Genomic DNA, 15,199 nt, shown 5'->3' with positions numbered 1-15,199 from the left:
TGTGGGAATTTAAAACCAGATGTATTCTTTCGTTCCTCAGGAGATGTTTACTTTGAAATAAAGCTTTTAAGTGGCACCTAAGTTTACAAATATTTTGTGCCTAATTTTTTTTTAATTTTTTTAATGTTGATCACTATTGTGCCTAATTTTTAATGATTGATATAAGAATCCTGATTAATGCAGAATTACAGACATCTCACTGCTCTATTTCAATCAAATTCTTATATATTAATGCAGATAATTAGTGGTAATGCATTTTGCATGCATGTTCAGAATTCACTTTTTAATTTATTTACCTGCTCCTCCAGCTGGGATAGATATTGGTCCTGTCGCTGATGACCCTTCCTCTTTGCCTCAGCCAAGTGTCAATCAGAGCTCGCGACCATTAAGTGAAGAGCAACTAGATGGAATCCTCAGTCCTGAACTAGACAAAATGGTCACAGATGGTAAAATATTTGCCCTACATCTAGGCTTTCTAAAAGACATGAGTAAATATGATTTTCAAAGATTTATGCATGCCTATTTATAATTTGACTTCTATTCTGATCATTTCTATGTCAAATGCTATTTTGATCAGTGTACTGAAGTGTGGTAGTTGTTAATATTTCATTTTCTTTGTTTTATCCTAGGAGCAATTCTTGGAAAGTTATATAAAATTCCAGGTATTTTTGTTCTGATTCTTTAGTTTATGAAAATGATGGCTCCCTGTACCATGTCTCTTATAATCCTTTCATTATGACTTTATCTCACAGAGCTCGGAGGGAAGGATGTTGAAGACTTGTTCACTGCTGTGCTTAGTCCTGTGGCTACTCTACCAACTCCGTTACCACAGCCTCCCCCTCCCCCTCCCCCTGCTCCACAGCTGTTGCCTGTACACAATCAGGGTATGTTACCTCCAGAAGCGTTTCCTAAGTACAGTCTGCAGAGTGTGTGTGTACATGTGCCTGTGTGCTCAGTGGAGCAAATTAGGATACAGTAACTGATAGGAGAAAACCCTCTTTTGTGATGATGGCAAAGTTCTAGTTTCTGAATTTATCTCGGTCACACACCTGCATCCCTGAAATTCTTTGCAAACCTGTGAGCCACATGATGATCAGATTCTTTTGCTCCCTTTACTGGCGTCAGGGCGAACAGTGCCGGCCCGCTTCCCGGCTCCCTGGCACTGAGCCTGTCCTGCACGTAGCCTCGGTGGTAGCAGATCGCCACCTCTGCGCCTACCCCCGTGCTTTTAGTTTGTAGCATGTGGTGCAAGTATGGATACCTGTTGGGTAATTACAGTTTTCCCTTTAGACTGAGCGCCTTGAAAGCTAGGGCCATATTTCCCTCATCACTGTATATCCTGCCGCAGACGGTGTGCTCAGTACGTGCTTTCAGAATAAATCAGTGACCTTTCTACAACTGTTGACTGTAAAAATTCCTAATTTTGCTGTTTTGTTTGACAAATTTTCTTCTACCAACTTGTATAACTTGTTGCCAAATAAAATAAGGTTAAGGCTTTAATTTCTCCCTCTTCCTGGAGAGCTGAAGTCTGATAGCCTGTAATTAAAATTTGTAGGAGTAGACATGGAGCTAGTGCTGTAGAAAAGGGAAGTCTATAGAAAGGAGTTTGGAGTCTGTGATGGGCTGTGTATTTGATAATTTGAGCATATGGTCATTTCTCTATATCCTATTGCAACTGCTTCATGATTATAACCTGAATTAAGTAATTTAATGATACTTTCTTTGACTCTTACACTGTTTTTGTGTAAGTGCTGAAATGTGCAAATAATTTGATGTACCCTTACTACCAATTTTGTGTATACATGAAAAATTCCATAAGGCATACAAAATGTTTTCATTTCTACCAGGTTAGCCTCTGAACATAAATTTATCTTGAGTTTTGTTAGACTAAATGTGATTTACATTTGGATAAAAGACTCATCATAAGTGCTTCTTATCTTATTTGTTACATGTGCTTTCTTAGTGATTAAGAACTCATCAATATTCTTCAGCATATAAAAAAGCTCCATGTTTTCTGATACTGAAAATGTATTTTAGGAATCAAACTGGTTAAAGATACATTCCTTTATAAAAGATTTTACAGTCATTAAATCATCTCACTGTGTTGCCTCAATTTTTAAAAGGTTTTGAGGGTTTGGGTCTTTTTTTGCTAGGTCCTTATGTGTAATCCAGAGATGAATAAGGCTGCCCATTCACAGGAATTTATAATCCTAGTACTTTAAACTTTCATGTATACAACTAAGTTACGTCATGGCAGAGCACAGTTCAAGTAGAGCCTTAAGAGTCACTTCACAATTTTCAGAGCTTAAGGAGGAGCTGTAAGTGACAGTGTTTAAAGAGGTAAAACTAGAAGATGCACATTGGGACTGGATTCTGGTAGAGGCTATGGAGTGAGGCAGTGGCAATTGGCCTTTTCCTGGTTCTTGAGAGCCACTGAAGACCTCACACCAGTGAGATGACCTGATGAGTCACATGTTTTGGCAGGTGGCTCAGATGGTCAGTACTGGACATGAACTTGAGACAAGAAAAGTCGTACTAACAAGTTACTGAGTCTGGGACTAGGTGAAAATCTGAGTTGAATATAAATATGTCTGTAGTGTATATAAATAAGACGGAACTGGATGTGAGAGACAGTGATGTTAGAATAAGTAGGGTTATGGTCCTGAATGGATGTGAGATGTGAGCAAAGAGGGAACCAAGGGCATTAGACTATATGTAAGCCAGGGGTGTAGAGTAGTGCACTTGTGATGAGTTCAGTTTTAGACCATTTTTAGTTTGTTACAAATGGGATACATCTGTTGTTCTGACTTAACAGGCACTTGTGGTTGTTAAAGGCTGTAGGTGAATGTTAAGGAGTGAGCTGTGTAATGTTACAAACTGAAGTTGTGGTAAGGGTGATACACTGCCAGTAAAGTATAGAACCATGAAGAACTTTTTAATTAAATGTAATGAGTTACGCTTAACTTACCTGGTTTATATTAGGTATACAATTATGTTCTCCTTTTCTTTCTCCTCCTTTAAGGGTTAGATAAAAGTGAAAAAAACACCCTGAGAGATTGAGACATTGAGAGGTAAAAGATCTTAGAAATGGTGCTCATTAGAGACAGGCTTAAAGTCCAGTAGAATGAGTATTTGGAAGGTGTTTTATTGGACAGTGACACGGTAATCTTCAGGAGAGTAACTGGACTGAGCAGGAGTGGTAAGGAAGGGTGGCCGAGAGTAATGCATCAACAGTAATACGGGTCAGATCGCAAGAAGGGAAGTTTCAAGAAGACTGAATAGAGTAATTTTTTTGAAATCACTTTAGGTTAAAGTTAAGTGAGGTTCGTGCTTCCATGAACTAGCACAACCAGGCTGGGTAGGCATGGTAGGCTAGAGGTCTAGGGTAGTAGAAAAGAAGAACACCTCTTAATAAAAATAATATAATAATAAAGGAAAAATGCTTTGCATTTCACTTATGTGGCCTTGAGCATGGTATTTTTACGTCTGGGTTTTTTTTGCTTAAATGGAGCTCTGTGTAGTAATAATCCTTAGGGTTGATGTGAGGATCAGAGTCAATACAAGTAAAGCTTTTTAGAGCAGCGTTCGGCATATAGTAAAGTGCTCAATGAGTAATCGCTGTTACGATGAAAAGTTCAAGGGGTCATAGTGTGGTTAAGGTAGTCAGTGCTGATAGGTGGCTCTAGGGTAGATCATACTCTTTTTACCAGTAAAAAAGCTTTTGTTTATCCCAATTACATGAAAGACATTTGATATTTTCCAATAAAATCTCAAATTCCTTAATAGAACCTACTTTCCACTGAAGTTGAAAATAGAGGTACCTTCAACTTTGAATGAAAGCAGAAATCTTGCTCCTTAATCTTGGAGTGAACTTAGGTATCCTGAGACATTTGCCATTGTGTAGTCCTGATGTGGTGAACCCAGCTCTGCCCCTTGGTAGCATAAGCCCTACCCTGGGAGTCATACAGCTCTAAGATGTTCTTGAGGCAAAATCCTCAAAACCTGCCAGTGATCGGCATTGGTGTCCTCACATAGGACCTGGTGCTCTGCGGGCCTCAGAGCTGTGCTGGCAGAGGACCGAGGAAGGGACGTCGTGCAGTGTACACATGCGGACCAGACTGCTCCTGGGTATTTTTTTTCCTAGTGGTATGGCAACATGGTCAGGTTAGGAGTTCTCTGATATTATATCAAATGTGCCAAGTGTTAAGCTAACTGTGTTTCCATTTGTACAATTAACTGGCAGATTGGATCGTCTAGTCTTGTTCTGAGTGTGACAACAGTTAACAGAAGCCAAGTATTTATTGCTTTAGAGTATGTCTCTAAAATAAGAGGGGTTTTTGAAGGTGCTTGAATAAAAGGTTTTTGCTGGCAAATGGCTCAGAGAAGGATAAATAGTTTGGAAGAGTAAAAGATCACAGTGAGGTTTGGGGTTGTATGCTTTAGGAGAGTTCTGGCAGGAGACAAGGTGATTTTACTGTGGTTTGCTTAATGTCTGTTGAGAAAGATGATAAAATGTTTGAAGCTCGTGAGAATAAGCTAGAATGAGACCTAACATGTCTCATTTGGAGGCTAAAACCACAAGTAATGAAAACTAGGCCCAAAGCAAAATGTATATGTTTTTGAAAGTAATCATCTAATAATCGTAGATGAAATACTCCTTGTTGTTCCAAACCGTTTTAGAGAAAGTGACAATTTAAGCAGCATAGATTGCTTTTTGTGTTAACAGGAACATGAATAAAATATATTGAACATCTTATAAATTTTGACTGAAGGAAAGAAAGAATATTGGATAAAACTTAGCATTTGCCTGTGATGCATTCTTCCTGTAGAGCAAATACATACTGAACAGTTACTGTATACCAGGCATTATGCTGAGAACTGTACACACATTATTTCAGTCTCATTGCAGAATACCTTCATTTTATAGAAATGGTGATTGATTCTGCTTCTCACCAGTAGCAGAATTAAGATTGAAGCTCAGGGCTGTCAGACTCCAAAATGCATGCTATTTCCAGTATATCATAAAGAAGTAAACAGAATTATAGAGACCATATTTCAAAATTGTGTAATCAAAAGTCATTCTTCAAGCAATATTTTATAGTGTAATATTGAAAAAAATCCTACTTTTAAATAGTTACATGTCTTTATTTAGAAATATTTTTTATTATTTGTGAATAATACACAAACTGAATTATTGTTTTCTCCTTTTAAGATGTTTTTTCACGGATGCCACTCATGAATGGCCTTCTTGGACCCAATCCTCATCTCCCACATAATTCTTTGCCCCCTGGAAGTGGGCTGGGGACGTTCTCTGCTATAGCACAATCCCCTTACGCTGATGCCAGGTATTTAAAATTTCCTTCATTAAAAAAGAAACTTGACTTTCTACAAAATTATAAATTATACTAATTTTTGTTATATTAATGTTAATTTGTTATTCTGCACAATATTAATACATATTTATTGTAATCTTTGCTAAAAGTCGTCAAACACTGTAGTTATTTTGTAATAATAGGTTCAATGAAATGTACTTGACTATTTAGAAAGTTACTTGATGTTTACAAAGGAAAGTTGTTTGTTTATTGTTTGCCAGGAATAAAAATGCAGCATTTAATTCAGTGGCAAGTGATCCTAATAGCTCTTGGACGTCATCAGCTCCCACCATGGAGGGAGAAAGCGATACCATGTCTAGTGCCCAGAGAAGCACACTGAAGTGGGAGAAGGAGGAGGCTCTGGGAGAGATGGCAACAGTGGCACCGGTTCTCTACACAAACATTAATTTCCCCAACCTGAAGGAAGAATTCCCTGGTAAGGCACAAATCTGTTAGCGCTGTCGGTATTACCAGCTTCGACATGTGTAGTGACTGTTTTGCTATACGTTTTTACTAGAGCAGAGACCTGTGTTTCGTCACTAATTTTCAGCAAGTAATACTATACACAACATGAAGATGCCCTAGATACCTAGAAACATCTTGCATTTTCTTAGTCCTAGACCCTTGCAATATTTGTATTCACTTGCATATTTTCAGAAGGTTAATTCTAATTAGTGAAATGATCCATTTTCCAGCTCCTAGCAGTCTTTCTAAGTACATGGAAGTCAGTGTTGTATTACATGTGTAAATTCTACCAAAAAAACATGGCTAGAACAGAAACTTAGAATTTAATCAAAAACATTAAGGTAGGCTAAATCAGACTCAGTTCTAAGTATTTTTCCCCTTGGAACTAACTCAATATTACCCCCTTTTTCCCCAACTGTCTGTTTGAAAAAAGCAGGTATGGTACAGTGGTACCTGTTTTAAAAATTATGATTAATCAGAGGATGAAAGATTTGGATTAATGAAATGTTACTTACAGAATATTTTGGCTTACTATCTTGAGTCCATATTGCAAGACAAACCAGGATCGAAAAGGTCATTCAAACTCTTGTCTTGCAGTAGTTTATCAGCTGTCAACACATCACTCTTGTAAATTACTAGAAGGGTCCCTTGAAAAGGGTTTTCTTGTGGATGACTTCTGTCCTGCAAGTGCCTTTTTGGTTTGGCATCTTTGTAATGCTTTACTCCTCATGTACAGAAAAAAATGCTGCCTTATCCAGCAATAGGAGCGAGTGGTTATGTGCAGGGATGTCGTTAAAGAGTATGGCATTCTTCGTGGACTTGTTTAACTGCACTTCTATTTGCTGTTTCTAGATAAAAGTAACTGGTTTTCTTAAGTCACTTTGTGTCATTGTAAACTGTCCTTAGAGCAGAGCTACATTTGTTTTTAAGAAATTTTCTTCAATAATTTTACTATGTGATTCTGTAACTTCATGAAATATCATGTGAAGACTCTTGGTCTATCAAATGATTTCCATATTCATTGGCTTTTTCAAAGCTTTCTTTTTTTTAAATATGAAATAAACTATTTCTACATTTATCACTAACTATTGATTTCACCCAAACTTGATTTCGTATACTGTCCTGATGACACGGAAGTTCATAGTAATGGCTTGAAATTGTTACTTTTCCATGCCTTTGTTATGCACAAATGCTGGTCCCATGAGATGCTTGTTTATAATTATGGTTACATACTTCCTTTTGGTCAAATTGACAGATTTCTCTTGGGTATAGATGTTTTACAAAACTTTTAGCTTTGGTTCATGTAGGATCTTACATGATTGAGGAAGTTTATAATGTTTGGCTTGTTTATCTTGGCTGCTTTGCCCCTTCGATTTATAAACTTTCCACCTCTACAAGTGAAATTGTTAAAGAGACAACACTTCGTTCAGAATCTATTTATTTGGCTTACTGTGTGCCAGGAGCTATGCACTGTACAAAGGACTTAATACAGGCCTGCACTCATTTATGAAAATATATCTGGAGTAAGGTTAATTGGCAGCAGTTATGACACATCATTAACCACATCTCTGTAAACATGGCACTGTGTTCTTTTGTTGCAGACTGGACCACTAGAGTGAAGCAAATTGCTAAGTTGTGGAGAAAAGCAAGCTCACAAGAAAGAGCACCATATGTGGTATTAAAACGTGTTATACCTTTAAACGTAACACCTGAACCTTATATTTGTCTTAGGTTAATAAGATTTTCCATTGCAGAAAACAATGTTGAAACTTATACAGCTAATAAGCACCATTGTTTTTATAGTGATTTCCTAATTCATTATGTCTTAATATAGAGTGTGACATTTTTACAAGCTAACTAACAGGACCAGGATGTTGAAGACTTAAATCAGTTATTTTAGGAACATATTTAATTGATTTCACTTTAAAATTGTTTTGTCTTTGAAAGAGTACTGAAGTTTGAGGCTGTATTAGTGTGCTTCCATTTCTTCCACAATAAGCTCTTTTGGGCTAAATTTAGTAGAGAATCTTTGTGTATCTTGAAAGACATATCTAGATAACTTTTAGGAGCTTTTGAAACATGAATTTTGTGAGGAATTAATTATTAGAGTGTATTTATAAGATTCACAGTTCAGATGGTGAATGATTTTCTCCCCAAGAGCCAGGATTGTCAACTAGTTTCAAATCCTTGCCTTCATTTTAAAGCATATTAAAACTATGTTATTGTTTTGAAAAATACGTGCAGTTATTTTCCAACCTGATCTTCAACACACATTTTGTCAGTGATGAGGTCTTGGATGAAGGAAAAATATCTCTTTTGTTGTGTTGATAAATCCATTGTTCTGTTTTACCTTGACTATAGTAATGACAAGATATTTTTTTCTCAATGATTTTCTTCAAGCTTCAAATTCCAGCTTTTTAGATTTGGAGGATTGATTTGATATCTTTCTTTTTTCTAAACTAAGAGAGGTGCTAGTTTTTCCATTTTTGAAGGGTCTGTTAAGAAAGTCAGGATTGAAAATACTTGATTACACCTGGGCTCTTTAGCCTGGCTCAGATAGAGGGAAACCTGTCCTCAGCTGAGGTAGCCTGTACTTCAAGAGAGAGAGGATGGTGTAGTGTCAAGGCTCTTTCCATGAAAAGTTGTAGGTTCAAAGGATGTTTCATCCATTTTCAACTATTTAACCTGACTTTTTCTCACTTTTATATGAAAGAGTTCCCCAAGTTTTATTTCTTAAAATATGTTAACATATCCTGAGAGATAATTTTCTTCTCCTTTTTTCAAAGCAAAAAGCTAGAGATAACAGAGCTGCTTTACGAATTAATAAAGTACAAATGTCAAGTGATTCCCTGAAGAGACAGCAACAACAGGACAGCACAGACCCCAGCGTGCGAATTGATTCGGACCTTTTCAAGGATCCGCTAAAGCAGAGGGAGTCTGAACATGAACAGGAATGGAAATTTAGGCAGGTGCGTGGTTTTTTAAAAAGTAATTTTCCCTTTTAAATCAGGTTTCTGCTTTCTGAGAATAGAGATATATGTCATTTTAGAATGTAGTTTTTATTAGAATATAAACATTTGATTAAAAATAGACTTTCCTTTCTCAGCAAAACATATATAAATTGATTTGGAAAGTTTATTGAAATACTATAAACAATATATACTGCCCTAGGCACAAATAATGATTACAATGATGAATAGAGACCCCTCCTCTTTAGGAATTTGTGACCTAATATGGGAGCATTCTGGTAGCTGATGGCATCAAGCGAATTAATCTCTGTTGCTCTTTTCCCGTGGCAGCTGTGTGTCTCCTTAACCATGTGACGGCCTTTCCTTTCCCATTTCTCCAGCAAATGCGTCAGAAGAGTAAGCAGCAGGCGAAGATCGAAGCCACGCAGAAGCTGGAGCAGGTGAAGAACGAGCAGCAGCAGCTGCAGTTTGGGCCCCACCCCGTCCCAGTGCCATCAGGCTCCGAGCCACCGGGCAGTGGGGTGCAGAGCCCACTGGCCCTGCAGCCTGGCAGTGGCAGTGCATCTCCTGCCCAGTCGTTCCATAAAGACCTGTTTACAAAGCAGCTGCCCAGCACCCCCGTGTCCGCATCACCAGATGACGTGTTTGTGAAACCACAGGCGCCCCCTCCGCCCCCAGCCCCCTCCCGGGGCCCTACCCAGGAGAGTCTGCCGCAGTCTCAGGCTTCTCAGCCACCCTCACCACAGATGTTTTCTCCTGGGTCTTCCAATTCCCGACCGACATCTCCAATGGATCCTTACGCAAAGATGGTTGGTACCCCAAGACCACCTCCTGGGGGCCATGGTTTTTCCAGAAGAAATTCTGCTGCACTAGTAGAAAACTGTGCCCCCTTATCGTCCATGCCTAGGCCCCCTCCAGTGAGTGACACAGCAGCTGCAAGGCCTTCCCCGGCCAGAGACTTGGGCTCTTCCTCCGCGACGAGTAGTGACCCCTATGCAAAGCCTCCAGACACTCCTAGGCCCATGGTGACAGAGCAGTTCCCCAAACCCTTGGGCCTGCCCCGGTCTCCTGTGGTTCCTGATCAGACTGCAAAAGGTCCTCTCATGGCTGGAGCCAATGATCACTTTACTAAACCATCTCCTAGGGCAGATGTGTTTCAAAGACAGCGGATACCTGACCCATATGCACGACCCTTGTTGACACCTGCACCTCTTGATAGTGGTCCTGGACCTTTCAAGACTCCAATGCAACCCCCTCCATCCTCCCAGGATCCCTATGGATCAGTGTCACAGGCGCCAAGGCGGTTGTCTGTGGACCCTTATGAGAGGTCTGCTTTGACACCAAGACCACTAGATAACTTTACTCATAACCAGTCGAATGATCCGTATAGCCAGCCTCCCCTAACCCCACACCCAGCAATGAATGAATCTTTTGCTCATCCTTCAAGGGCTTTTCCCCAGCCTGGAACCCTATCAAGGCCAACATCTCAGGACCCATATTCCCAACCTCCGGGAACCCCACGGCCTATTGTAGATTCTTACTCCCAACCCTCAGGAACATCTCACTCCAATCCAGACCCTTATTCTCAACCTCCTGGAACTCCACGGCCCACCACGATTGACCCATATAGTCAGCAGCCTCCAACCCCAAGGCCATCTACCCAGGCGGACTTGTCAGTCACATCTGCATCCAGTCAGAGGCATTCTGACCCATACACTCATCCTCCTGGAACTCCAAGACCTGGGGTTTCGCTTCCTTACTCTCAGCCACCAGCGACACCACGACCAAGGATTTCAGAGGGTTTTCCTAGGTCCTCAATGACAAGACCAGTCCTCTTGCCAAATCAGGATCCTTTCCTGCAGGCAGCACAAAATCGAGCAGCAGCTTTACCCGGCCCATTGATAAGACCACCTGATGCATGTTCCCAAACACCTAGGCCACCCGGACCAGGTCTTTCAGACTCGTTCAGTTGTGTTTCCCCATCTGCTGCTCGTGATCCCTGTGATCAGCCTCCAGTGACTCCAAGGGCTCAGCCTGACTCATTTGGAACAGGCCAGGGCACTCATGATGTCACTGATCAGCCGAGGCCCGGGTCAGAGGGGAGCTTCGGCGCACCTTCAGACTCCCCAGGGAACCCTCAGAGCCGGCAGTTCTCCAGCATCTCCCAGCTTCCTGGGCCTGTGCCGGCCGTCACTGACACACACAACACCGTGAATATGTCTCAAGCAGATGCAGAGAAATTGAGACAGGTATACACATTGTATGTCCTCAGATGTTTAAATGTATTACTTGAGAAAGCCATTTCACCAAACTGAGTAATTTCTTAACTTAAATGTTCAAGTTCTTTAAGTCTTTCTATTCTGTCTACAGTACGGTATTTGTCATACCGCAGAGAAGAGAAATGAATTGGTAACATTAACACCAATTGATTGGATTTATTCTGTATCTGACTTCAGTCTTCATGAGTTTATAGGGGAATTCTTAAATATGAAAGCTTTGAGTGTTCTGAAAGTCATACTGCAAGGAAAAGGGCCCAATTCATCAGCTTATTTTTATAACTTATTAAATAGTGAAGTGTAATTAGTGTTTTATCAAACTTTGAAACATACTTGAAATGTTATCGTAGTCGCATGCGAGAAGGTTGAGGGTTAAGCACCACCAGGCAGCCCCAGTGACTTGTTCTTAACCGTTCAGCGGCAGAGGCTGCGCGAGATGATCCTTCTACAGCAGCAACAGAAGCTGGGTCGGCAGGAGAAACGGCCACCGGGTCCAGGAGCGGCACCGCGTCCTGCAGCCCTGCAGCCCTGGCAGCCAGAGGGTGTCAGCCGGACTTTCCCCAGGCCGCCACCCCCCTATCCCGGAAACGTCAGGTCGCCCGTCGCCCCTCCTCCAGGACCTAGATACACCGTTTTCCCAAAAGATGCGCGTGGATCTTACCCTCCGGAAGCTGCCGGTGTGGGGGTGAGACCTCACGGATTTAGGTAATGCTGTTAACTGTATGCCAGGTTTTAATTGCTGGTTTTAAGAGTCATTGCTGCATTTTCCTTCTTGATCCCTTTGAGGTATAATCAGTGTTATTTTCCACTAATGAGAGGGCTTGGGGTTGGTTTTTACCCCTAAGAACTCTGAAGATGAAAACGTTCCCTTTGTTGTTTGGTACTGGCTATATGAGCATTGCACTGCAGCTGCCGTGGTGCAGTTCTTCATGTCAGCCACGTCTCTGGGACAGGACAACTATACTCAATCAGAGCCTCCCTGGACATGATGGTGAGACTGTCCACACTTCACATTTTGTTTTAATTTACATTGTAAATATTTATGTTTACAAATTAAAAGGATGTTTTCCTTTAGGAACTTTTCTGGATACGACAGGTTTGTAAAGTTAGTGGTTTCCTCTTTTGAAGCGGTTAGTAGAGAGGCCAAATGTATGCCCTCATTGTAATGAGATAATTCCTTAAGATGAGCTTTCAGTTTTATTGGGTAATGTTTTATATTCCCAATGCCTGCCTATATGTTACAGTCTTAGTCCTGTTTTCCTTTTGTCTTATTTATAGTTTATGCCTGTTGCTGTTTTATATGTATTTGTAAATTGCCTTTCTTTCTAGATGAAGTACAATGTAAGTAGTAAGAAGAGCCCTGTAATCCATGCGTTCACGAATCCTCGCAGACAGTGCCTGACACTGTTAAAACAAAGTGTGAAGAGAGGACAGTTCTCACCATCACGTCCAGGGAGGCTCTGACAGAGTATAGTCATCCTGTCCCAGAGACGTGGCTGATGTGATGAATGCACTGCCCCCGCCACCCCCGTCCTCGCTCCCGGTGGGCAGAGGGTCAGGGTGCAGGCATCAGGCCTGCTGTCCTTCAGTGAGCAGAGACCTCTGAGTCCCTCCTGACATTTACCGTTGGGCCCCCTACCTTCATGCAAACATCCCTCCAAATCAGCATCCCCAAATAAACAAAAAAGAACTGAATTCTTACTCAACTCCAATAGTGTCACACTTATTTCTAATCAGTTGATTCCATCTGCTTATCAGTTGGCTCTTCCTTTGTCTCATTTATGCTGTGAGCTCATATGGCCTAGAGCTCAGTATGGCATTCATTGTCAGGTACTTAACAATTGTCAGGTACTTACATGATATAGATACTTAAGTCTTTCTAAATGGTGATAATTTTTGATAAGTCATTGTATTTAGCAACAATAATTGTATATCTGAGTTTAATCCAAAACTTTTCCAGCCTAACTCTAAATTCAGCATAATACTTATTATGCATTGTTTGCATTTTTCCTTTTAGATTTGGGTTTCCAGGTGGTGGTCATGGTGCCCTGTCAAGTCAGGAGCGTTTCCTTGTGCCTCCTCAGCAAATGCAAGGAGCTGGAGTCCCTCCACAGCTGAGAAGATCCGTATCTGTGGATATGCCTCGGCCTTTAAGTAGCTCACAAATGAATAATCCGATTGTACTTCCTCAGCATTTTCCACCACAGAGTCTGCCGGTTCAGCAGCATAACATCCTGGGCCAAGCATTTATTGAATTGCGGCACAGGGCCCCTGATGGAAGGCCGCGGCTGCCCTTCACTGCTCTTCCTGGCAGTGTTATAGAGGCGCCTCCTCATCCGAGGCATGGAAATTTGATTCCCCGGCCAGACTTTCCAGGCCCTAGACACATAGACCCTATGAGACGACCTCCCCAGGGTCTACCTAATCAGGTACCTGTGCATCCGAGTTTGGAACATGTGCCATCGTCTCAGCGGGAGCAAGGTCATCCTGCCGCCTCGTCCTCTATGGCCATGAGGTCTCTGAGTCATCCCTTGGGTGGTGGTGAGTTTTCAGAGGCCCCTTTGTCAACATCTACACCAGCTGAAGCAACATCTGATAACTTACGGATAACCACCCAGTCCTCTGATGGGCTCGAAGAAAAGCTTGATTCTGATGACCCATCTGTGAAAGAACTAGATGTTAAAGACCTTGAGGGGGTGGAAGTCAAAGACCTGGATGATGAAGATCTTGAAAATTTAAATCTAGATACAGAGGATGGCAAGGGAGATGAACTGGATACCCTAGGTAACTTGGAGGCTAATGATCCCAACCTGGATGACCTCTTAAGGTCAGGAGAATTTGATATTATTGCATATACAGATCCAGAACTTGACCTAGGAGATAAGAAAAGCATGTTTAATGAGGAACTAGACCTTAATGTTCCGATTGATGATAAGTTAGATAATCACTGTGTGTGTGTTGAACCCCCAAAAAAGGAACAAGAAGACAAAACTGTGGTTCCTTCTGACAAACATTCTCCATGGAAAAAGTCCACTGTTACGAGTGAGATAAAAACAGAAGTACTGTCTCCGAATCCTAAAGGGGAAACCAGCTGTGAGAGTGAGAAGGGCAGTGAGGCCAAAGGCAGTGTTGCCCCGCCCCGCCCGCAGGCTTCTGCCCACCCGGGCGGGAACGACAGGGAGAGGGCTTCTGGGCGGCCTCCCGACACAGAACTACGTGAGGAGCCAGCTGATCGAGAAGCTGTTGGCTCTAGTGCAAGCGTCGTTCGGGGACCCACCCAGCTGCCCACTGAGGATGTCATGAGCTCTCGTGGCATAACCGCGTCAACTCCAGTTCTTTCAAGTTTACTCGCTAATGAAAAATCTGATAATTCGGACATCAGGCCATTGGGGTCTCCACCGCCAAATTTGCCGGCCTCACCGTCTGGGTGTGTGTCTCGTTTGCCACCACCTCTAATGGCACCACCTGGTCAAGTTTTGGATCATACCATGAATTCTAATGTGACGGTGGTCCCTAGGGTCAACCATGCTTTTCCTCAGGGTGTGCAGGTAAATCCAGCATTCGTTCAAGGTCAGTCAGCAGTTAGTCACAGCTTCGGGACAGGAAAACTGGCAAACCAAACCATGCCTCTAACAAGTCAGTCTGGTACCGGTGGCATGTCTGGACCCCAGCCGCTGATGATTCCTCCAGCATTAGCCCAGCAGAACAGAGAGAGGCCCCTCCTTCTAGAAGAACAACCTCTGCTTCTGCAGGATCTTCTGGATCAAGAGCGGCAAGAACAGCAGCAGCAAAGACAGATGCAAGCCATGATTCGACAGCGGTCAGAACCGTTCTTCCCCAATATTGGTATGCATTCCCTTGAGCTGCAGTAGTTACTAGTGTGGGCATGAGGGGTGCAGTCCTGAGGTTCAGATTGCTGTTCTTCTCTTGCTGTAAAGTGAAAGTGATTTAGAGTTTGAGTCCTTCCAGATCAATCAAGAGATTCAGCTCTGAGTTTCAGAACCTCTCAATTCTATTACTTAAGTTATTTAATAGAAACAAGAGTCTTTTTAGTTCCTTCCTACTAAACATTATTGCCATGTGTTTTCAGAGTCACTGAAAGATGAATTTAAAGAAA

At 41.7% G+C, this 15,199-nt stretch overlaps 1 protein-coding gene across 22 annotated transcripts in view; it reads left to right on the top strand.

Annotated features, from left to right (window-relative positions):
* The window catches only part of KMT2C (lysine methyltransferase 2C), a 295,862-nt gene that overhangs the window by 240,998 nt on the left and 39,665 nt on the right, over window positions 1–15,199 (top strand). For 18 of the 22 annotated variants that reach the window (XM_036899485.2, XM_057504924.1, XM_036899506.2 and 15 more), the window contains 10 exons: window positions 309–488; window positions 630–662; window positions 753–884; window positions 5,213–5,345; window positions 5,594–5,808; window positions 7,439–7,512; window positions 8,624–8,806; window positions 9,187–11,055; window positions 11,501–11,787; window positions 13,100–14,928. In XM_036899485.2, coding sequence (XP_036755380.2) covers window positions 309–488; window positions 630–662; window positions 753–884; window positions 5,213–5,345; window positions 5,594–5,808; window positions 7,439–7,512; window positions 8,624–8,806; window positions 9,187–11,055; window positions 11,501–11,787; window positions 13,100–14,928 — 4,935 coding nt within the window. The remainder of the gene's footprint in view (window positions 1–308; window positions 489–629; window positions 663–752; window positions 885–5,212; window positions 5,346–5,593; window positions 5,809–7,438; window positions 7,513–8,623; window positions 8,807–9,186; window positions 11,056–11,500; window positions 11,788–13,099; window positions 14,929–15,199) is intronic. The other 4 variants (XM_036899495.2, XM_036899491.2, XM_036899507.2 and 1 more) reach the window with 1 other exon arrangement.

The sequence above is a fragment of the Manis pentadactyla genome, chromosome 7, assembly GCF_030020395.1.
Source record: "Manis pentadactyla isolate mManPen7 chromosome 7, mManPen7.hap1, whole genome shotgun sequence".
Lineage (NCBI taxonomy): Eukaryota > Metazoa > Chordata > Mammalia > Pholidota > Manidae > Manis > Manis pentadactyla.
Note: the sequence above shows the minus strand (reverse complement) of the source record. Positions and strands in the feature narration are given on the sequence as shown.